Source organism: Manis pentadactyla, chromosome 10 (assembly GCF_030020395.1).
Source record: "Manis pentadactyla isolate mManPen7 chromosome 10, mManPen7.hap1, whole genome shotgun sequence".
Taxonomy (NCBI): Eukaryota; Metazoa; Chordata; class Mammalia; order Pholidota; family Manidae; genus Manis; species Manis pentadactyla.
This window is the reverse complement of record NC_080028.1, coordinates 88984051-89008052: the sequence shown is the minus strand read 5'-3', so window position 1 is coordinate 89008052 and position 24002 is coordinate 88984051. Positions and strand designations below refer to the sequence as shown.

The 24002-nt window shown below is 46.6% G+C and overlaps 1 protein-coding gene across 2 annotated transcripts in view; it reads left to right on the top strand.

The window, feature by feature from the left end:
- Nucleotides 1-21567, top strand: part of GALNT17 (polypeptide N-acetylgalactosaminyltransferase 17) — a 481494-nt gene extending 459927 nt beyond the window's left edge. For both annotated transcript variants that reach the window (XM_036907891.2, XM_036907890.2), the window contains 2 exons: nucleotides 19181-19348; nucleotides 19962-21567. In XM_036907891.2, the coding sequence (XP_036763786.1) occupies nucleotides 19181-19348; nucleotides 19962-20090 (297 nt within the window). In that variant the 3' untranslated portion in view covers nucleotides 20091-21567. The remainder of the gene's footprint in view (nucleotides 1-19180; nucleotides 19349-19961) is intronic.
- The last annotated feature ends 2435 nt before the right edge of the window (nucleotides 21568-24002 follow it).

Sequence of the window (24002 nt, the reverse complement as noted above, 5' to 3'; positions counted from 1 at the left end):
CCTCCCAGGGTCTGGAGGAATGAACTACCCTAGACTTCCCTGGCCATGGCGTCAGGGACATGAAGGTGGGGAGGTGTGGCCTACAGGGGACAGCCAAGTCAGCCCTTTAAGAGACTGTGTCTTGGGATAGGTTAAATGAGCAGCCAGCAATCGCCCTCAGCTAGTCTCGGGTGAGATGGCTGGGAGAAGGAAATGGGGACCCAGGGTATTGGGCCAGGAGGGCAGCAGGAATCTGGACACTGAGCCCTGGGGATGCCACTTCTGAACCACACTGCTATCCATGACCATCATTTTGGGAAATGCCAGGAGTCACTTTCAAAAGAATACTTAACTCCCAGACTTTTGAATAGGTAACATTTGAACTGAGTACTTATTAACTATGACATAATAGACACTATTGCATTTAGATATTTGCCTAATCAAAAACTGGCCTGAGAAGCCAACTTCTGTGAAAGAGAAAGGGAGTATAGATGCTCTAATAAAGTCTTCCAGAGAGCTAAGGGCTTCCTCATGTGGCTCTAAGGAGTGGCTTTTTACCTGGGTGTTTCAGGGGAAGGTTTTCTAAGCCACTCGGGAAGTTTTTGGCTAAAGCTGTGGGGCCAGGGCCTTGAGGCGGCTGCTTCTGCCTCTGTGGCACTGTGGCTACCCACCAGGGCCCCCTGCCTGCCCCGTCTGCTCTGGCTACTCAGAACACCCTCTAATGCTCTTGTGAAGCCCACGCCTCCAAGTAGCATCTGGGACAGACCCCTGTGAATCTGACCTTCCTCATCCTCTCATCCAGAGCCTTCCCTTCTATTTTGTCCCTTCCCTCAGATGCCACCAAGGCACCTGCTGAACAGATTCAGTGGGAATGCCCAGGTGACCCATGTCCCAGACAACATTGGTGAAATTTATAGAGGGCCTTCTCCCTAGAGATGGCCACCTGTGTACTCCCTGCCCAGACGGGAGCCAGGCACCAAGATCCCCCTCTGTCTGGGAGCTTCAGGCATTCACAGTGTGGTACCTGAGCTTTTTGCGGCAAAGAACTGGAATGCCTCTTTCACCAGTTCTGACTGCATGCAGAACTTTTCCAAATGAATGTTCCAGCCATTTAGCTGATTATGGAATTGCAAACCGAATCAGGTTCCTCTTTGCCCGCTCTGGGATGAACGCCTTTAAACAGGCCACCGTTATTTTTCATTGGTTGACTTTTTAAGTAAATCTAATGCTGTTCTCTGCTCTTTCACATGTTCTGAATTAGAGTGCAGCCTTGGTACAGCTCTCCAGCTGCCAGGCTGCGCCTCCTCTTGCTCATCAAGGTTTCCTTCCCCTCCTCCCCAAACACCTCCCTCTACACCAGGAGTCGTTTTACCACCAGTCACATGCCTTGAAATCTTTATAAACTGCTTCATAAAGTGCTGTGGGCAAACAGACTGAATCAAAGCTCCTGTAACAAGGCAACTCCCAGAAGAAGGAATTGGTGTTCCACGGACATTGTTAGCTTAATTAATAGACTCTATGTTGTAATTTATTATCAAACAGCAATTAAACAGAGATAAAACAGGGACTGAAGAGGGTAATTTCCTGCCTTGCAACATGTGTTTGTCAACAAGATGGAAATGGTTCCCAGCCACTCAGAGAGCCTGCTTGTTCACAAGTGCCTACTGGCAAGCTAGTGACCAGCTTGCTCTTGTCTGGCTACTAATGTGGATTAGACAAACATCCTTTTCTTTTACAAGCCTAAATTTTATTTAAAAATAGGATGCCCAGGACCCAGCACCTTTGATGTCAGCTGGAACCTGTTTGGAGCTTGGGTCTGGCCAAGGCTCCTCAGCCCCGCTGCACGCTGTTGCCATCCCGGGCTCGGGTCTCACTGGGTCTCCACGCTGGAGCAGCCAGGGTCATCCTGCACTGCTGTCTGCCATGGGGCTCTCTGCCTCCTCTGCCAGTCCCTTCTGCTCACCTCACCCGCCTGGTCAACCTGTGAATCCACATCCCCAGCCTAAGCTGATGAGGTCCCTTGAGGGCCAAGGTCAAGAAGAGAGACACAGCAGGCAGAGCTGCTCCCTGGGGGCCCCAGGGCATCTTCCTCACTTCTCCCTCCTCCCGTGGCTCGGAGGCTGCTCTCCCAAGTACCTGCAGCTGGGCCATTGCCTCGGGTCCAAAGAGCACAGCAGGCCACGGACTGTGGCCCAGAGCTTGGAGGGACATCCCTGAGTGCTCTGGGCAGTAGCCATGGCTGGCTGAGACAGGGAACAGAAATGCTGATGATAAACCCATCTTTGTTTTTAGTACATGTTAAATCCAGTCAGGCTGATAGTGACCTCCCACCCCTAACCCTGCCTTTTACTGAGAAAATTGAGATTCAGGTGGTGCTGTGACACTTTGCAAACTAAATTCCTGTGACTCCTGGCCATGGTTACTTGGCTGTGCTGTCTTGTGCATTCTGGGGAGCATGTCTCATATCCTTGAGCCCCAGATGTTCTCCAGCCTGCAGCAAAGCATGGTAGGAAGACCTGAGGCAGCACAGAGGCCATGCCAGGCAGGTGGAATATAAGAGCAGAGGTTCAGAGGCAGGGGGTGTATGGCATGTTTGGGGGACAATACAGCTGACTGAGACAAGTGATCCAGAGTGGCCAACAGGGACAGAGTATTGACAGCCCCAGGTGCCAGGATGAAGGACCTGGGCTCCCCACCCAGCATCTCAGGTATGGTTCTTGGGACTGTGGGCCACCAAGAACTCTTCACAAGTACTGACCCCTAAGTCCAACCCTAGACCTACTGAAAGTGGGCATGGGAATCTGCATGTCAACAGTCACCTCCAAGTGCTTTTTTTTTTCGGTCACAATTTATTGAGCATCTATGATGGCCCAAGGCTATGTGTTAGACTTATAGTTGGTGATCATATGTCCCCATTTGCCCAGGACAGGCCCAGGTTATACCTACCTAATGTCTCAGCCTAATTTTTAAAATTTATAATACTATTTTGGTTGTTAAATGATTTATTTCATTTTTAAGGTAAATTCACTCTTTTTACGTAGTTTTGCAAGTTTCAACAAACACAAACAGTCAGGGAACCCCACCACAATCAAGACAGAGAGCAGTTCCGCCAATCCCCAAAATTCCCCTGAGCTCATTTGTAGGTAATCTCTCCCTCTGGCTCCAAGTGCTTTCATACACATGGAATTTGAGAAGCAACTTAACTGGGAGTGTTCACGGGAACCACCTACATGACTGCACATGTGCAAATATAAAACATCCTGCCAGTTCTAATGTGGGCTCCTCCGCCCCGAGGACCATGGCTTCTCAGCTCACACCGTGGACTGGGCATGACCAGCGCAGGGTTTAAGTGCAGCAGCCCTGGGGAATTGAAGGAGCACTCTTTCAAACCGCTGCTTGCTGCAGGGCAGCATTCTCAGACCAGGTGTGTGCCATGCAGAGGGGGGTCAGGCTCTGTCCCGAGGACCTTTGTAATTTGACAGGCTTCAGAGAGGATAGCCCAGGTCTCGCCTCTTGTCCTTCAATCAATGCATTTTATTCTTCCTCTCCATTCTTTTCTGAGAAGCTTACATTCCTTCCTTCAGTTAATTCATCACCAGAATGACAGATAAGAATTCTTTAATCCCGTAATTAAATTTAATCTGATCTTGGACTTACTCTTTGATGGCTTCATCTTTTAGGCGATACATCATCTGAACACCTTGTCATGATGATGCATTGTGCCAGTGAGGCCCAAGTGCCCCGCTGGAGTGACGGAGCTCCCATGAGCTGTTAGCATACAGAAGGCAGTCGGAAAATGCAGAAGTTAATGACATCCAGCAGCCCCTTGGCTTCCAAATGAAGTCGTGTAAGTGTTGGGGCTCAGGGGATGGAGCCCCTGAGAGCCCATTGGAGTTAACACCCAAGAAGAGATTCTCCCCCAGAAAACAGGCCTATGGTCCTGGAAACAGGTCTCCTGCATTTGGTGAGAAGCACAAACCCAGCAATCCCTTTCGATTCCTGGAAAGCACCACAAGGACAAAGCAGGGAAGCAGCAGAGCTTGTGGGAAAACAGGGTTGGAGGAGCGAGGGCAGGGGCTGTTATGTTAGGGAAACTTAAACACAGAACAGAGGATGGCCGGAAAGCAGGAGAGAAAATGCCAGTCTATTTTGCACGTCTGAAATGAAGCAGCATGCAGTTCCTGGACTGCTCATTTCCATTTCCTCTTTTGCAGTGTTTAAGAAAACCCTCCCCCTGTGTTCCAGTGTGACACTTAAAAATTCATTTTGACTTGTTGCAGATAGCAGGAATATTAAGGACCTATTTTGTTCCTCTGACTCATCTTCTCTCAAAATATTCAAAACATTTCTGATTTTATTATTTCTGGGTTGTTAGTTCCTGCCTCCCAGGCCCTGACTCCATCCAGCTTGTGTGTACATCCCTGGTGCCCACCCACTTCACAGACCTCCATGGACTGCAGGGTTACTGCTTTTCTGCTTCCTGAGGCCTTCCCACGGCTTTGAGGCTCTTTGTCTGCCATCTGCTTTGCTTCTCTTTTTTATTTCCAATCGTCAATTACCTCTTTCGAACTATCCCTGACAAGTGGGTCTCACAGTCTACACATGGAGAACAGGAATGCTTGAGTTCCTAAATGGCATATGGAAGCAAATGCACATGGATTTGATCTTACTTGAGGACTCGAGGTTAAAGGAGAATTACTATATTATTTCGTTTTTGCCAGGATGGGTTGATGAGCTAATCTTTCCAGAAATTACAATCATACATTGTTTTCCAATAGAAACTCTTAGCTGAAAGTTTTACATCTCCTTAGAAGCTTAGTTGATTTGTCTCCAGACACAAAAAAAGTGATCCAGGCAGGTTTTGTGTAAATGTTAGGCTTGGAATAAGGAAGTCAGACTGAACAATCGGGTGGAGGCCACATTATCAACTGAACCATCCTACTTTGCCCAGAGTTGTTAAATTCAAAGAAAGTCACTGCTAATCTTTTCCTTTTTTCACTAAAGATGCAACAAGATAACAGTGGATTTGAAAACTACAATTTAAATAATCTATAATGCTACCACCCTAAAACAACTGTTAGCATTTTTGAGGCAAGCTATCAGCCTTTTTTTTTCCAAAAAAAATATTGGTTTCTTAGTTTTTTTTCATATTACTGAATTAATAAAGAAACAACATCACTGCTTTTGAAGGACAGAAGGGGAAGGGGAAAAGGTATTCAGTGCCTTAGCGCTATGAGGCACAGAAAGAGCAAAACATTAGAAGAGCCTCATCCCCTGACCGTTTAGGTCAGAGAATTTCAATTTCTTTTTGGAGCAGTGATGTCTGTTGAGTGATTATTTTCAAAGATGGTGCTTGTTTGAAATGGAAGAACATGGCCAGTCAGAATTTGGGGTGAATCCTGAAGAGTTTAGGGCTAGTGGCATTAGTCCATTGGTACAGGATGTCAGGGCCTTGGGAGTCTGGGTCCCCTCCAGAGGAAAGCCAAATATGGGTAGCAGAATGTTCTAGACTGTCCTCATTGCACACCTGACTGGCTTAGAGGCTAGAGGTGTGCAGAATGCCACCTATGAGGCAACTTGCTGGAATTCCACCCACATGGGAGTCACCAAAGGTGCTGGGGGCACACTGATGTTGGTTTTAGAAAGGTGTGGAGATCTCCAGGGACTCTGAGCACCTCAGGTTCCCAGGGAACTTGTCGTGGGAAGATTGGACCAGGGATGGGTAATGTCTTTTCCAGTTCTCAGGTTCTGCAAAATAGTAGCTTTGCAGCCATCAGCTGGTCCAGCTTGGCTCAGTTCTTCAAGGGAATGTTACTTGGGAAGAAGTTACCTGGAAAGACAGATGAGACACAGAGGATCTAGGAATTCACAGTTAACTAAGATGCTATTGTATAAAATAGCTAGCCTATTGTATAAAAATAGGCTGAGTTAAACCACTGATTTTTCTTTTAACTTATCAAATATATTTCAATAGACTTAGCTTTCATTGTCAACAACACTGTGCACTGTGTGACACATTTTTTTCAACTTATTTAATTTTGTCACACCAACCCCATAAAATAAATTCAGAGATGGTTTTCCCGGGGGGAGAGAATCTCCACCATATTTCAAAAAAACAAAAAAACATCCCAAAATTTCATGTTACAGTTTCATTCTTCTATTTCTTAATAACAGCTTCCTTTGTAAGACAAGACAATATCCTAATCTCAGATGTACTCCTGGTTAGTGACATCCCTGTAATTTCACAATACTTTGTGGATAACATTTCATTGTTTTTTGCATTGTTTCTGAGAGGCTTCCTATCAGTCCCATTTTAAAGATGGGAAAACCAAGTCTCCTGGACTAAAGAGGTTGGAGCACAGAGTGTGAAGTGGAGAGTGACTGAATATGAGGCCAGGTCAATGGGCAGGAGGGAGATGATGTAGAGCCCTGTAGGAGAGAATCGAGGAGTTTAGACTCCATGCCATCTCAACAGGAAGCCATTGAAAGGTACGGTAGCACAAATAGGTGGAGCTCTTTTACCCCCACTGCAGAGGTGTGAAGGAGAGGCAGTGAGACCAAGATGGGAGGCCATGAGCGCTGAGGGCCCACAGACATCTGTAGGACACAGGGCCACTTCGGGAGGCAGAGGTGAGCACCAGAGTCCATTCCAAGGCCCAGTCCTTCCAGGTATGCAGCCCAATCCAAGCATGAGCACCTAAGATCTGGATCAAACAGGGAAATGAAGTGAAGGTAAGGAAGAGAAGGGCAGGAGTAGAGCCGAGGGTGACCCTGGCCTTCCTTGGGCCAGGGGTTTAAAAAAAAAACCACAGACCCAGACCAAGAGAGCCAGACAGCCCCCAGGGCTACTCAGCAGCCCAGCAGGACTGTTGAAACACCTGAGGCAGCAGCCCTCGGAACAACGTCTCTGGGAGAAAGCAGGGAGCCTGCAGCTGCTGAGCCCTGGGAGGCAGCTAGGCCAGGGAATGCAGCCACACAGGAGCCCTGGGAAGAAAAGAAGTCTGTGGTGAGCAGAAAAAGGCCCGAGGCTGACACTGAAATAAGAATAAATGAACAGGGCTTACTGTACACCATGTCCTCTTCTCACTAATTTATTACTTCTGTGACTCCCCGTGAGGTAAATCCTAAAAGTATCCCCATTTTGAAGATAAGGAGGCAGAGTCCCATAAGGCTAATGTAACTGACCCAGGGTCATAAAGCTATTAAGTGGCAGAGCTCGGATTTCTTAAGCAGGCTCCAGAGTCCAAGTCCTTAACCATATAATGTACTGCCTGCTGAGAAATGTGCTCCTTATCTTTGGGAAATTGGAGTGGGCTATACTGCGTACCACTCCCTCTCTCACTTGGCTCTTCCAAGCCTCAGCCTTGTGTTCTCCACACTCAGGTCCCCTCTCCAAGAGGCCCGCAGCTCTCTCCATGAAGCTATGAGGGCCAGACACTGCCATCCCCCACCTGCACTCACTGCCCCTGACCCATTATCTCCTGGCCTATCTCTGGCTGGAAAATCAACCTAAGGTTGTGTGACACAAATATGTCTCTTCATCATCCTAAGTGGGTTCTCTGGAAATATAATGCTTTAATCAAGCATGATGGATCATAATAGTAGAAGGGAGAAGGCTGAGGAAGGGGGCCTTTGGGACCATCCCACCCACCAGGAATTGGCTCTCTCTGCAGGAAGCACATCTGGTTCTGTAGCAAGGCTATGCCTTCTAAGTGCCCAGATGTATTTTTTAAACAACTTTATTGATGTATAAGGCGAGTACAATAAATGGCATCTATTTAAAGTATACAATTTGATGAGTTTTTGACAGGTACACTCATGTGGAAATCCCTCCCTGGTCAAGATACAGAATGTTTCCATCTCCCTGGCCCCAAAGAGCCCTCCTGCCCCCTTTCTTCACCCCTAGCTCCCAGGCAGCCACACCTCCACTCTGAGGTCCAGCTGGACACATATTTTTCTGTATTCAGCTTGAGATCTGGCATGTCCTGGACAGTGACAGAGAAAGTATGTTTTTTGTTAAGAATATACACATGCAAGCCACAGTAATCAAGACAATTTGGTACTGGTACAAGAACAGACCCATAGACCAACGGAACAGACTAGAGAGACCAGATATAAACTCAAGCACATATGGTCAATTAATATATGGAAAAGGAGACATGGACATACAATGGGGAAATGACAGCCTCTTCAACAACTGGTGTTGGCAAAACTGGACAGCTACATGTAAGAGAGTGAAACTGGATCATTGTCTAACCCCGTACACAAAAGTAAACTCAAAATGGATCAAAGACCTGAATGTAAGTCATGAAACCATAAAACTCTTAGAAGAAAACATAGGCAAAACTCTCTTGGACATAAACATGAGCAACTTCTTCATGAACATATCTCCCCGGGCAAGGGAAACTAAAGCAAAAATGAACAAGTGGGACTATATCAAACTAAAAAGCTTCTGTACAGCAAAGGATACCATCAGTAGAACAAAAAGACATCCTACAGTATGGGAGAATATATTCATAAATGACAGATCTGATAAAGGGTTGACATCCAAAATATATAAAGAGCTCACACACCTCAACAAACAAAAAGCAAATAATCCAATAAAAAAATGGGTACAGGATCTGAACAGACACTTCTCCAAAGAAGAAATTCAGATGGCCAACAGACACATGAAAAGATGCTCCACATCGCTAGTCATCCAGGAAATGCAAATTAAAACCATAATGAGATATCACCTCACACCAGTTAGGATGGCCAACATCCAAAAGACAAACAAGAACAAATGTTGGCGAGGATGTGGAGAAAGGGGAACCCTCCTACACTGCTGGTGGGAGTGTAAACTAGTTCAACCATTGTGGGAAGCAATATGGAGGTTCCTCAAAGAGCTCAAAATAGAAATACCATTTGACCCAGAAATTCCACTCTTAGGAATTTACCCTAAGAATGCAGCAGCCCAGTTTGAAAAAGACATATGCACTCCTATGTTTATCGCAGCACTATTTACAATAGCTAAGAAATGGAAGCAACCTAAGTGTCCATCAGGAGATGAATGGATAAAGAAGATGTGGTACATATACACAATGGAATATTATTCAGCCATCAGAAGAAAACAAATCCTACCATTTGCAACAACATGGATGGAGCTAGAGGGTATTATGCTCAGTGAAATAAGCCAGGCGGAGAAAGACAAGTATCAGATGATTTCACTTATCTGTGGAGTATAACAACAAATAAAAAACTGAAAGAACAAAACAGCAGCAGACTCACAGAACCCAAGAATGAACTAACAGTTACCAAAGGGAAAGGGACTTGGGAAGGTGGGTGGGAAGGGAGGGATAAAGGGGAAAATGGGGCATTATGATTATGTGTCCTAATCATAATGGGGCATTATGATTAGGACATATAATGTAGGGTGGTGGGGACATGGGGAAGGCAGTATATACAGAGAAGGCAAGTAATGATTCTATAGCATCTTACTACGCTGATGGACAGTGACTGTAATGGGGTATGTGGGGGGGACTTGATAATAGGGGGAGTCTAGTAACCATAATGTTGTTCAAGTAATTGTACATTAACAATATAAAAAAAAAGCTATTTAACTAAAAACTCATCAAGAAGAAATTCTCTACCGAGGGAGACCCAAGAAAAAGGAGATCAATAAAGAGGGTTAAAAAAAAAAAGAATATACACATGCACCTGTGGCCGCCAGAAACCACTCTTACAGTTACAGCCAAGCAACAAACAAGTTCACCTTAAAGCCAGTTTGAATCAATAGAGCCCCTCTCTTTCTCCTGAGAAGAAGATGAGTAAACTGCATTTTTCATTTAGCAAAGATTTTCTACACTGATTAGGCCTGACTTTAAGGTAATGAGAAAGACCCTTAATATGAAAGTAGTTGTAAGCCATGTTCTTATTGACAATCCAATGGATTTTACGGTGTTTCAGAGTCATTCCACAATGATCTGGCTGGTGGTTGCTTATCTGGCTATAACCTGCATAGTTTAGTTTTCCCTCTGGGCTGTTAAATGGGTTAGTAGTTGTGTGTGCCTCTTAGATCATCTCAAATTGAAAATTCTTTTTTCTTCTAAATGAGAATTAATTGTATTTGAGCTCAGAGGTATTTTTTTTCCTAAAACATTGCATTGGTGGCCAATGACATTCATTTCTCCTCTTGGGCCCAGCAGCCAAACCTAGAATAATCCCATTCAGTTCAAAAGACATTTGCAGAACATTTGGTTTTTACAAGGCACTTTCCTTGGTCCTTAAGCTGTATAAAAAATGGGTAAAATGCTGCCGAGCAGAAAGAACTACAGAAAGCTACAGCAAGGAAATACACACTCACGGATCACACAAGTATGTAAGCTGAAAGCCCCACAGCTGGGTGGGGCTTTGTGGGCCCAGTGGAAATGGAATAGGAATAGGGTGGGGTATATCCTATTCAGGAAAGACTGTTGGCTGCTCTTGACAAACCTCAAGGCTTCTGTCAAACAAAGCCCAGAAACCAAGAGTTAAACCTGAAAAGGTAAGTTGGTGACTGATAGTAGAAGATTCTGGTCAAAGTTTGTTCTTAAATAAATAAGATTTAGATATGAATAAATAAGGCCATGGGAGCAGCTGAAGGTTGAAGCAGGGAATGATATGATTTGAACCTGCAGGACTGGGAAAGGCAGGTGGAAACTGGATGGCCTGGACGTAGGAGGACCTGTTACGAAGCTCCCGTGGCAGTTCAGGTCCCATAAGTGACTCCTCTGGAAAATCGGGAGGAGATACATGAGAGAGACACAGGGAGGCAGGGGCAGTAAGACTTTTAAGTTTGGATGAGGGAGAGGTAAAGGGTAAAGGTGATTCAAGTTTGCAAATCTAGAGCCTGGGGAGAGTCCGGGACTGTGGGTATGTAACAGGGAGCCGGCTGTGCCAGCCATACCAGGAAAAGTGAGAGTCATAAGTTTCGGGCACTTATCAGCTCAAAGGAGGAAGCTTCACTAATTGGTTTCTCAGTGGAGCACATGATGTGTGAACACATGCTTTCCCTCCTATCAGCAGGATTGCCTTGGCAACAGTGAGCATCATACTGAGGTGACCAATTCCACAGGTGGTGCCTTGGCCATAATTTTGTGAGTGAGCATAGGGAGAGGAGGAGATGAGACACCTCCCGACAGTAGAGCAGATTAGATACTTTGAAGGGTCTCCTCACTTCCATGTAAGTAGATTTTTGATCAACTGCAACAAATACACTGTTAAATCCTTTCTAGTTGTACAAGAAGTGGTTCCATCCATTAGCTTTTGCTGCTAACAAATCACCCCAAGACATTTTCAGAGAAAATCTGAGAGACTAGGACAATCACCAAAGGAACTTGCAAAGAGTAAACTCAAAAGTAAGGAAAATGATTCCCTGTGAATGTCAGAGGCAAGAATGAATTAGAAACAAAGATATGTATAAACATACAAGTAAATCTAAGAAACAATTCTTACATAAATTAATAAGAATGAGGTCTAATTTGGGACAGGGAAATACAACCAGGACTGAACAGATCAAAGGAGGTGACCAGATCTGATATCCTAATGTACTTGAATTTTATTGAGAGGAAGTAGAGGTTAAAATGTTACATGGCATTAGACTCTGCTAAAATTGTTAATGGCTAAGTTTTGATAATAATAGAAATGGAATGTAATTTCCAAATGTATAGCAGGAAACAATGACATACAACATCCCAACAAATAAACCAAAACACAACCAATCCAAACCAAGACAAAAGGGAAAAAGGACATAGAAGTTCTGGACACACAGAAGGCACAAAGAAAGTAGAAGTAAGTCCAAATATATCATTAATCACAATAAAAACAAATGGACCAAACTTTCTGGGTGGGAGATACAGAGTGTCACCTTAAAATTTTACATCCAGTATTCTGTTTTCAAGAGACACATCTAAATAACAAGGAGAGATACTGAAAGTAAAAGGATGGGAAAGAGTACAGCAGGTAAATCCTAAAGGGCAGAAAGCTGGGGTAACTGCATTAGTATTGAACCAAGTAGCCTTCCCCACAAAACACATTAGTGAAGTTGAAGTGTGTCATTGCATGATGATGAAAGAGTCAGCTCACCAGGAAGATAGAATCACTCTTAGCTTGGCTGCACCCCTAACTCTGCCATCTTCTCTCCTCACTCAGTGTGACCCTTTGAGTTCAGAGCTTCATTGGCCCTCAGCTTCCATCATGACCTGCTGCAGTTCATTCTCCACGAGGCAGCCAGCGTGGGCCTCCTGCAATCCAGGTGGCTTCCCAGGATAAAGACCTGATTCCTGACCTGATGTATCCATATAGTACAGCCTCACAGCCGTTACACTCCATCACAGGGAACTATACTCGGATTCTCCAAACACCACATTTCCTCTGGCTTTTGATCATACTGTGCCCTTTGTCCAGTCTGCACTGTCCTGTCCTACTCACTTGGTTGGCTAGTTATATTATGGCTTCACTTCAGCTTGGGAAGCCTTCTCTGACCTCCCTTTTCTGAATTAGGGCCCCTCTGATCTATCTCTCAGAACACAGTATATTTAATAGCATCATTTCACACTTTGTCATCATTGCCTCTTACCTGCCTCCCTGGTAAGCTGTGAGCATCTTGTTGTCATTCATTTATGTCAACAAGGATTTATAAAACAACTACTATGTGCCGGGTACTCTTCTAAGAGCTAGGGATAGGGCTCTGAGAAAACAGACAAACCTTCCACCTGCATGCCTCTCACATTCCAGTGGAGGGCACCAGACAGCAAACTATATAAATAAGGACAATATATAGTCGGTCAGAACATAGTAAGTGCTTGGAGGGAAATAAAGCAAGAAAAGAGATAAAGAGTAAGTGGTGGAAGTGACATTTTCAATAAGATGGTTGAGGGGAAGACTTACCAAAAGATGACATTTAAGCAGAAACTTACAAGAAGTGAGAAAATGAGCCATTCAAATATTTGTGGGGAGAGCATCCAAGACAGAAGGAGCTTGGGACAAAGGCTCTGAGCTGGAGCAGGCATAGCCTGATAGCAAGGAAGACAGTGGGGCTGGCATGGGGTGAGCATGGGGAGGCTTGAGCTCAGGGACCTGTTACTAGATTGTGTTGGATCTTGTAGGCCATTGCAAGGGTGTTGGGCTTTTATTTTGAGTGAGATGGAAAGCTTTTGGATTGTATTGAGCAAAAGAATGGCATGTCCTGACTCTAATTTAAAGTGCTATCAATTTAAATAATACTATATTTTAAAAGCAATCACTCAGAATGCTATATTGTAAAAAGACCAAGGGAAGTAAGGGTGGGAGCTGGGAGATAGATTAGGAAGCCATTGTACTAATTTAGTCAAGAGATGAAGATGGCTTGGAACAGGGAGGTAGCAGGGTAGGTGAAATCTGGATGTAGTTTGCTAATGGATTGAATATGGTGGGTCAGATGTTGGCTGAGTGTAGAGGGAGGGTGGGATACACAGGAGAGGAGGAATTCTGCTTTCTGTCATGTAAATTTGAAATGCTTATTAGACACCCCAGTGGTATGTCAAGCTGGGAGTTAGGTATAAAAATTTGGGATCTAGAAGAAAGTTTGGTTTGGAGACAGAAACTTGTCACAGTTAGCCAAGTTAGCATATAGATGCTACTAAATGCCTTGAGAGTTTCGAGCCTTCCAAGACAGTGGGTGTAGAGAGAGGAAGTTGTATCATCTGCGCCCAGCACAGTGTCTGGTCCACAGTCGGTACCCAATTTGAAGAGTAAGAAGAACAATTGAGGCTGATAATTAATGCATCCTAATTGACCTTCAAAAGAGCAATTTCAATGAATAGAGATGATAGAAGCCAAATTGCAAGGCACTAAGGAATAAAGAGAGAGGAAAGCCAAGGACAAAATTAGGAGGTGATGAGATCTGTGACTGGTGAAGTTTATCTGAGCATAAAGATCTGGTAATGCTTATAGCTTGGAAGAAATGAAAGAGAAAGAACCAGTAATGACTTGGGGTACCTGTGGAGTAAGGAGGGGGCAGAGGATGAAGGAAATGTAAAGAAAGACAGGCTTTGAGGAATAGGGAAGATAACTTCTCAATAAAGTAGGAAGCAAGATTTTCCAGGGCGATGAGGCCCCAGGACACCAGGTGAGGGATTAGGATGAAGGACACATTTTTAAGATCTAAACCTTGGTGGGGGTGAGAAGGGTGCTGGCTGAAGAAGAGTCACATGAGGTGAATGAAAAATGAGAGAGTCCAGGTGAGGCCCAAGCACAGGAGGAATATGGGTCTGCAGTGGATGTGTGAGGTCAGCACCTGGCCCTGGCCCCATGGAAGCAGGAACCAAAGAACTTGCAGATCCTGCAGTTGAGTGATCATGAGGTACCACACTGGCTACCTGTGGTTCACAAAAATGTCCTAAAGTCACTGCGGGCACAACAGTGAACATTCGGAAAAGGAAATTAAGAAAACAGTATCATTTACAATGGCATCAAAAATAAAACACTCAGGAATAAATTGAACCAAAAAAGTGTAAGACTTGTAACACTGAAAACTATAAAACATTGTTGAAACAAATGAAAGACCTAAATAAAAAAGCTATCTTGTGTTCATGGATTGGAAGATTTACTATTGTTAAAATGGCAATATTTCCCAAGTTGATCTACAGATTCAATGCAATCTCTATCAAAAGTCTACCCATCTTTTTTGGAGAATTGGAAAAGCTGATCCTAAAATTCCTATGAAAATGCAAGGGACCCAGAATAGGAAGAACAATATTGAAAAAACGGAGAACAAAAAAAATTTTTTAATGAGAAATTGTGTGGTGCCCAATATGCAAACATATTCTATTTGAAAGAAATTGTGATCATTTAAGAATGAAATCAAAATATTTTCATTAAAAAAAGAAAAACGTTGGAAGCACCAAACTTCCCATTTCTAAAATTTACTACAAAGCTCTAATGATCAAAACAATATGCAGAAATAAACCTTCACATTTATAGTCCATTGAGGAACAAGGATGACAAGACAATTCAGTAGGGAAATCAAGAATGGTCTTTTCAATAAATGATCCAGGACAACCAGATATCAACATAAAAAAGAATTAATTTGGATCTATACCTTACAGTATATATAAAAATTAACTCAAAATGGATAAAAGACCCAAATGTCAGAGCTAAAACTACAAAATTCTTGGAAAACATAGGGGTAAATCTTCATGACCTTAGGTTTGGCAGTGGTTTCTTAGATATGTCATCAAAAGCACAAGTAACCAAAAAAAAAAAAATAGACAAATTGGACTTCATCAAAATTAAAACTTTTGTGCTTCAAAGAACACCATCAAAAAGCAAAAAAAACAATCCACAGCATAGGAGAAAATATTTACAAATCATATATGTTAAAAAGACCTGGCATCCAGAATATATAAAGTCTTACAACTCAACAATACAAGGACAGATAGCCCAATAGAAAAATAGCAAGAGATCTGAATTTCTAGGCAAAAGACATTTCTCCAAAGAAGATGTACAACTGGCCAATAAGCACAAGAAAAGGTGCTTGACATCATGTATCATTAGGGAAGTACAAATCAAAACCACAATGAGATATTGCTCCACACTCTGTTGGATGACTAGAATTTTAAAAAGAAGGGAGGGAGGAAGAGAGGGTGGAAGACAATAACAAGAGTTGACAGGGGTATGGAAGTATTGGAACCCTGCCTCATTGCTGATGAGAATGTAAACTGATGCAGCTACTCTGAAACAATTTGGCAACTGCTCAGAAAGTTACATAGATACACCATATGACCCAACATTAGCAACTCTACTCCCAGAAAACATATGTTCACACAAAAACATATATGTGAACATTCATAGTGCATAATTCATAACTGCCAAAAGGGGGACAAAGGACCTACCGCCTGGGCAGTGTATACTCAGAATGACTGAGAAGACATGAGACACCCCCACACCTTGAAGGGGGTCTCTGAAACCTTATGGAGTCATACTGCACCAAAGACCTAAGAGGGGCTTCCAACGTCCAGGGCCTGGAAGAGTCAGAGAGGGCCCTGTGGCCTGGGGGAATTACACTGAGGTTTAGAAAAGCTGAAGCCAAACAGTAACATTTCCGTGTGGGGAAACAGCTGGAGCAAAGCCCCAGAAGCAGAAAAGCCTGTTGATCTTGCAGAGGAGGAAGCAGAGGGCCATAAGGAAGGAGCTCTGGTGGTGGGGAGAAATGGGAGGTGGACTCAGGCAAAACAGGGGATATGGTGACATCAGGTGCCAGTGCTACCCTCCCTCTTACTTGTAGGGAGAAGCAGGTGTCAGGTCTGCTGGTTTAACATTAGCCCCATCATCCTTTCAGACCACAGCACCCTTCCCTTGACCCTGGCCCTTGGCCAGGCCAGCAGAGCCTGCACACCATGGCCTCTTTGTGTGTTTTCTGGTGTGAGGACAGAAATTCTGCAGGACCCTCCCTACTGCCCTGCCCACCCCGAGGCCTGCATGGCTTGGGGCTGGCATTTGACCTTTGCCCATCCTACCAGCCTCCTGCCCTAACAGACCTCAGAAAGGAGAGCCTCTGACTCCCAGTGGCATTCAGCTTCACTCTTTAAACATCTGGGTCACAGATACACTCAGTTAATTAATGTTCTTAGTGCTGTGCACTTGCCTGCTGGATAACAGATTGATCCATAATTTCAATAAGCAGCTGTGTATATCTTTCCCCTGAACATAAAAGCAGCTCGCTGTCGTTCATCACTTTGCAGTTGGTGAATTTAAATACATTCAGAGAGACTTTGTTTAGGGAGGAGTGGGGGAAGACTTCTGATTTTCTTACATTTTGCCTCTAACAATTACTCTGATTTGAAACTAATTTCACTTTAAAGCACATGTTAACTGCATCTCTCTCAAGGGCACTTAGCAAACGCCCTGTCACTTGTTTCAGAGGGGAGAGGCGGGCTCCCCTTTTGTGATCAGAGCAAAGCGTTCCTGAGCAGTTTTCCCCAGGAGATGAGAGCCCCTGCAGAGAATCTTATCCCTCAGAAGAGGCACTTGCGTCCCTGGGCAGAGCTACCGGCTGGCTTCCTTCATGGCCAGAAATGCCCAGGCTCTCAGGAGGAGCCCGGGATCATCTGGGAGGAGACCCCTGTACTGCTTAGCTGCTGGGCCAGGGCAGCCAGTCACTGGGTCTCTAGCAACCCAGGAGAGAGGCCAGGACCCAGGCAGGTGACCAAATGTCCTTATGTTCAGTTTCCTCATCTTTCAGATGGGGAGAGTAGTAGAACCTATCTCAAAGGGTGGTTATGGAAATGACATTATTCTCTGCAAAATGCTTAGAAATGATGCAGGGTATGCCTTCAGTACATGCAAGCTGGTAATTTTATTTTAATTTATTAGACACCAGCTGTATATTAATGATCATCACTCCTACCCCAGCCACCTCATAGAATATGAGAACAAAAACGAAGAACTGTGCTTGCCCCTCTCCTTGTCCTCACCAGCCTGCCCTGGAAAGCTGGTGGGAACATACTCCCATCCTGACATTCCCAGAGGCCTGTCCCCAGGCTGGGCACACAGAAGACTCTTCAAAAAAATATTTGTGGAGCTTAAATGAAAAGATACGGTGCCTGTTTTCAGTGACATCATTCACCGCATTTATAATTTTTGAGCATTTGGTCTGTAATTTTCTATGAGCAAGGAAAGAAATGAATCAGCACAGCCCTGCCCCTAAAGGAATGTGAAAGACAGGTGAATACATTTGTTCAAAAATTGTAATACAGAGTTTTAAACCAAATGGACAGACAGGAGAGTGGGAGACCACCGAAGTAATATAGGCCCTGCTGTGGGAAGGGTCGGCAGGCAACACCATCTCTGTATCATTAGCTGTGGCTGCCTAACAGCTGCCCCAAAACTCAGTAGCATAAAACAGTATACCTTTATTATTGCTTATATGTCTGTGGGTCAGCTGGATGGTTCTGTGACTGGGACCAGGCTCAGCTGATCTTGGCTGGATTCATTCACATATCTCCAGTCAGCGAAAAGGTTGGCTAAGTGGTTGCCTGACCCAGGATGACCTCATCCACTTGTCTGGTGTTCAGCTGGCTGTTAGTCAGGCCATATGCCTCTCATCCTCCCAAGCCATCCTCAGCTTACTGCCATGGTGGCAGCAGGTTCCAAGAGGGTGGAAGTATGTAGAGCCAAGGGTGTGTTCTGGGAACAGGCATATCCTCGCTTCTGTGACATTCTGTTGGCCAGAGAAAGCCACTGATATTCAAGAGGTAAGGAGCTAGACTCTACTTCTTGATGGAAATTGCTGCAAAAGTCATATTGCCCAGGGTCTGTAGGAGGAGTGAAGGATGTGGCTGTTTTTACAATCTGCTACAATCTAGCATTCCTCACAGTAGGTGGAGCAGAATGCAAGTATCAGGATTGTATTGCACATTTAGGATGTTCCTGCTTTTTCATCATTATACGTAATATTGCAATAAATATCCTATATGTAAACTTTTGTACACAGTGCTGATTATTTCCTTGGGATATATTTCTAAAAGTGGATTTATTGAGGCAAAGGAGAGGAACATTTTAAAAGCCCAAAGCATATATTTTGAAATCCCCTTTTTGAAAGGGATGTAACAATTTACCATCCCTCCACCCATCTTTATGAAAACCTTGACAAAAATGGGAACAAGTTCTTTTTTTAAATGTGGTATCTCATTGCTGATATAGTTTATGTATTTTAAAATCTATGAGACTGAGTGTTTTCTCATATGCCTGTTTCTTCTTCACTGAACTGCCTCTTTGGACCCTTTGCAGCAGTGTGGATCCCAGTTTGCAAATGAGGAGGAAATGGAGAACTGGAGAGGTTGAGAGAGTTGCTAGAAGCAGAGCCAAGCTTTAGAAATCTGATGTCCTGCTCTGTCACTTATTCCTCCTCTCCCAGGTTCCTCCTGAACAGAGGCCAGAATCCTGAAGCATTGACTGAAGACATGCTTAGGAGAAATTCAGAGCATGGCCCCCTGGAGAAGCTGTACACAGGCTTTGCAATCCAGAGGGCTTCCTGGGGGGGCTCACCTGGGTGTGTGCAGGTGTGTGACAGGCCTGAGACGGTGGCCGGGACTGCAGCACAGGCAGAGGCGCGGGTGAGGCCTGCAGCCCTGAGCCATGGTTCCCCTCGTGGCCTCAGCCCCACCCCCTGCTCCCACTGCTCTGCCCTCTGCTCTCTCCCCAGCTTGCGCGCTACACCAAGGAAGGCTTCCTGCACTTGGGAGCTCTGGGGACCACCACGCTCCTCCCCGACACCCGCTGCCTGGTGGACAATGCCAAGAGCCGGCTGCCTCAGCTCCTCGACTGTGACAAGGTCAAGAGCAGCCTATACAAGCGCTGGAACTTCCTCCAGGTGAGTGCTTCACAGACAGGGCCAGCACTCCAGAGCAGGCGAGGGTGCTGCAGGCCACAGGGAAGTCTGACTTCTCCAAGGAGGACACCCAGCAAAGTGCACCAAAGGTCTCCCGACCCTGGGCCAGCCTCCTAGGCCCATGTCCAGGGGGGAGTCGGTGGGGGATTTCATGTGACACAGCCTCCTGGATCCCCTCAGCAAGGCTAGGCAGGCCTGGGCTCTGATAAATCTTAGGAAGGGACTGTGGGGTGATTTCCCTGACATCTGCTAAGTACCTGCAGCTGGTAGGATTGAGAAAGTCAGACCTTGAATACCCTTGAGTATCTCCACTGACACCATCGCCCATCAATGCTCATCACCTGGTTCAGCCACTCAAACTTGGTGAAGGTTATTCATTTGCTGACTTTGGGGTTTCTGGAGGAAACCCAGGTGATCCCTCCCCCAGTGCAAGAATTTTGACGGGATTGTTCCCCATGAGAGTTCATGGGTCCGGCACTGTGGTGGTTATACCTCTCTCTCTCTCCCTCTCTCTCATTCACTGTCTCTCTCTTTCGCTGTGTCTTTGTCTCTCTCATTTTCTCTCTTTCCCCGCTTTACCCCCATCTCGTCCTAGAACGGAGCCATCATGAATAAGGGCACAGGGCGCTGCCTGGAGGTGGAGAACCGTGGCCTGGCTGGCATTGACCTCATCCTCCGTAGCTGCACAGGCCAGAGGTGGACAATTAAGAACTCCATCAAGTAGTGGGCAGGAGCCGGGGCCCCTGGAGTCCGGCCTCTGGGACAGGGTCTTCCATCTTCTGGACCAGCCACCCTGGTGGAGAGACAGCAAGAAGCCAGCAGGTGCTCACGGGCTTGGGGGCTTCTCCAGGGCAGCACGGGGCCCCAGGTGAAGACTTTGCATTCCCATCAGGCATTCAGCTGCCATGAGGCTCATGCACCCTGGAAAAGCCCCCCAACCCTTCTCTGGGAACCCAGGAGCCATGACTCCTGCAGTCTGAATGTGGACCTGGTACCAAGGAGGGAAGCATCTGCATCTCCTTGTCGTCTTCCCACCTCCAATCAGGACAGGGACTGGCAGGGTTTCCTCTCCCTTGGCTCTCCTGCAGCAGCAGCCTCTGAATTCCACCCCAGCCCTCAGCAAGGTGTTATGGTGGGGGTGGTGCTCAATCACATCCTAGCTCTGCCTCCTTGGAGGAGGCAGTGAAGCCCTGAGACTCAGTTTCCCTCGAGGTTGCTTCTTCTCAGATGCCCATGCACAACCCCAGACAGCATCCACCCCAAACCTTTCCATCAGAGGGCTTTGGAGGTGTCCAGTCTGGGTTTTTCTGGACCCTCCCTGTGATGGCCTGGAAGGAGCTGATGCTTCCATGGGCCCCTTGGCATCAGACTCCTATGTGCCTGCTGCCTGCGCTGGAGGGAGCCAGAGACAGTAGGCTGAGCATGCTGGTGGTCTCATCTGGGAGAGGCCCCAGCAGCCAGGCCAGTGCAGCTCTGCCTGCCTGGGAACCAAGAAGCCCTGATTCACAGAGGCTGCCACAGGGGGAGCAGCAAGGGGCCTCCCCCCGGAGCTTAAGGACTGAAGGCAGCAAAGCAAAAGGGACCAGGATCCTTAAGGATGCTCTGTGCTCATTTCATTTCACCCCATGCTTTGCTGGCTGACAGCAGAAGGCAGTCGGTTCCTCTCTGAAGAGTAATAATTTTTTTTCGATTGCCCTCTGGTTAGGGTGCAGTTATAAATCAGAGTTAATATATGGACCTGGGTGCATGTGCAGAAGTGTGTGGGCCTGTGTGGTGCCCTTGACTGGGGGTGTGTGGCTGCATGTGTGCGTGTGCATGTGTACCACGTGGCAGGTATGTCTGGGTGTGTGCTTATGAGTGCATGGTAGAGTGGGTATGGAAGCGTGGACTCAGGCTTGTCACTTCATTGCTCACCTGGATTGGGACAAGGTGTCTGAGAAGCTTATGGTGTTGGCCACGTGTCTGTAACCAGGACGATGTAGCACAGCCTTGCCCCATGTGGTGCCCCGGATGAGAGGATTCCCTTCTGCCCGTTCCCTCTCTCCCTCCTGCTGCCCTGACCAGAACTGACTCCTGTAGTTGCCCAATTTGGGGTTCACAGTGTCTGATTTGGTGGCATCTTATTGGTGATCATCCCTCCTCATCTCCCCCTTGTGAAATAAATACATGTGAGCCTTCCCAAAGCAGCTTTGTTTGATTCTTGATTCCTCCAAAATCCATTTCTCCAGGACTGGGTGGGTGGTCCTAGGATGGGCAGAGGGCCTCTTTTGTCTAGGGATTTGGTCTTATCAAAGGCAAAAGCCCTCACACATGGAGGCCGAGACAAAGCCAGCCTGCACCTGCCCTACCCCAGCCCCTCCAGGGCAGGACAGAACTTGACATATGGCACCAGTAGGTTTCTGCCCCCGGCAAGTTCACTCTTGTTTCTGTGAGACTGAAAAAATGACAATGGAATGATCTTGGGGTGAAAGGGTTTATACCCAGCTTTATTCTCATGGTGGCAGGTCAAGCACTAGAATCCCGTCTGCCTCAGGGCAAGTCTGCGGGCAGCAAGCCCGTCTCTGCCTCGGGGCTTCTCGGCCTCATCTCAGTCTGTCCTCAGTTCCACCACCACCACTCTGCTCTCCTGCAGCTGCGCAGCCCAGAGCGCTGGGCGGAGCTCTTTATACAGCGCCAGCCATAACATATTGCCCACATGTGTGCAGTGAGCAAGCCAACCAGGGTCAGGTGAGAATCCTGGCCACAGGAATGTTCCCTTTCTCTACAGGCACTCACTTACCAACCCTTGTGGTGATGCTGGCTTAGGAGGGTCAGGCTAGTGCAGAAAGCCATAAGGGAGAAGAGGGGCAGGGGTGGCCTGGTGGAGCCATCCTGACCCGCCCCTTCTGTGGCCATTCAGCCACTCCCACCTCTGGAGGCCATGGAACCTGTGGTGGAGGCATCTGCCCCTCTGTTCATGGGAAAGTGAAATCGTAAAAGACACTGGGCCTTCTGTCACAGAAAGGCAGATGGCAAGCAGTCCCAGCAGGCCTGAAGGTAGCGGGGGTGGCAGGCTGGGGATAAGGCAGAGAAGAGGAATGAATGAAGGCAGACCCAGAAGAGAGAAAAGACGGCAGGGCCCTGGGGGAGGCTGGGGTCCCTGTCCTCTACGGGAATTTGGAAATTTCAGAGACTCCATCTCTGCACAGGGACAGCAGGCAGCAAGCTCCAAGCATCAGCCCAAGACGACCTCAGCAAGTTGGAAGGGGGCACTATGCGTAGCTAGGGCAGGATGATCCATCACCACCCTTCACTCCCAGCCAGCACAGGGGTCGGCGCACAGAGGGGCCGAGCTCTGCAACCTCTCTGTGGCTCCCACTGTCCACTCTGCCCCCTCCCCCCAGCGCTCCCCAGTCCTCTGTCTGGTGGCCATTTCCTTCCCTTTTCTCTAATTTTTTCCTCTCAATTTATATGGCAAAAAGTATCACAGATGGTTTCCCCATCAAAACCCATGTCTTTGAATCTGTATGTGTCATTTCTCAAATGCGTTCTTTATACTTTATTCTGGTGGCTAGAGAAGAGCCTGAGAAGCACAGTTTGGGCCAGAAGCCACTGTCGAGGCCACTCCAAGCCCTGTACTTGGTCTCCTAAAGCCGTTTTTCTCATCTGATATCTTCCCACTGTTCTGGAGAAGTATCCCAGGTTCACAAAGGGCAGAAGTCAGGCCCAGCAGAGGAGGGGACTCTCCCAGGGCTGTCCAGGGAGCGAGTTTTCCCTGACTGGCATACCATTTCTCCTCCTTCCACTTGGCTTGAGTGCTGCTCTGAGAGAGGCTGGGTGGCAGCCAGGGTGGGGGATGTGGATGGGCTTTGGAGGGGCCTGGAGTCTGTGGGGGGGAACCGGGTGGCCCATGAGGTCTGGGACCGGGCTCAGCTTCCCAACCCTGCTCATTGCCAGCATGTCAGCCTCGTCCCTTGATTTGAGCTCCAGATCAGCAGTTGGGCTGGCAGGACATCAGCTTCTCATCAGCTCCCTCTTCCTCCCTCCCAAATCATGAATCTGAGTCTCTTGCCCACTCTGCTTTCTCATTTATCAGTCAAGTTTCATAGACCTGACTATAGGGATTGGTGGTGAACCCGAAACTCCACAGGTGCATTCCAGTTCAGTTCAACAAGTGTTTTTGGACACCTATCTCATGGTCAGCTTTTTCAGACTTCTTGGAAAGAAGAAGGGAGGAAAGGGAGGGCCTAAGGAAGGAAGGAGATAATATCCTGCATAGCATGCAACGCAACATGGTGAACAATGACTATAATTACCCCTGCCCCATAAGCTCATATTTGAGAGAAGAAAATAGACACAGTAGGTTGGACCTCGTTACAGGAGCCTGGGCTGTCACGGAATGAGTTCTACACCTATTAGCATAAATAGGATCTTGACATTATTAGCATAAATGGAATCTTGGCATTATTAGTATAAGTAGGGATCTTGGCATTATTGGCATGAATGGGGATCTAGGCATGTGGGTGGGTCCCAGTGTTCTTTCCCCAGAGAGGCTCCAGCTGATGGGAAGATCTTGCAGGTGTGGCTCCCAGCTTGAGCTCACTGCGCCTACTGACGTGGTTCCCAGCGCTGAGTGCCAAGGCACAAGGAGCCAGGC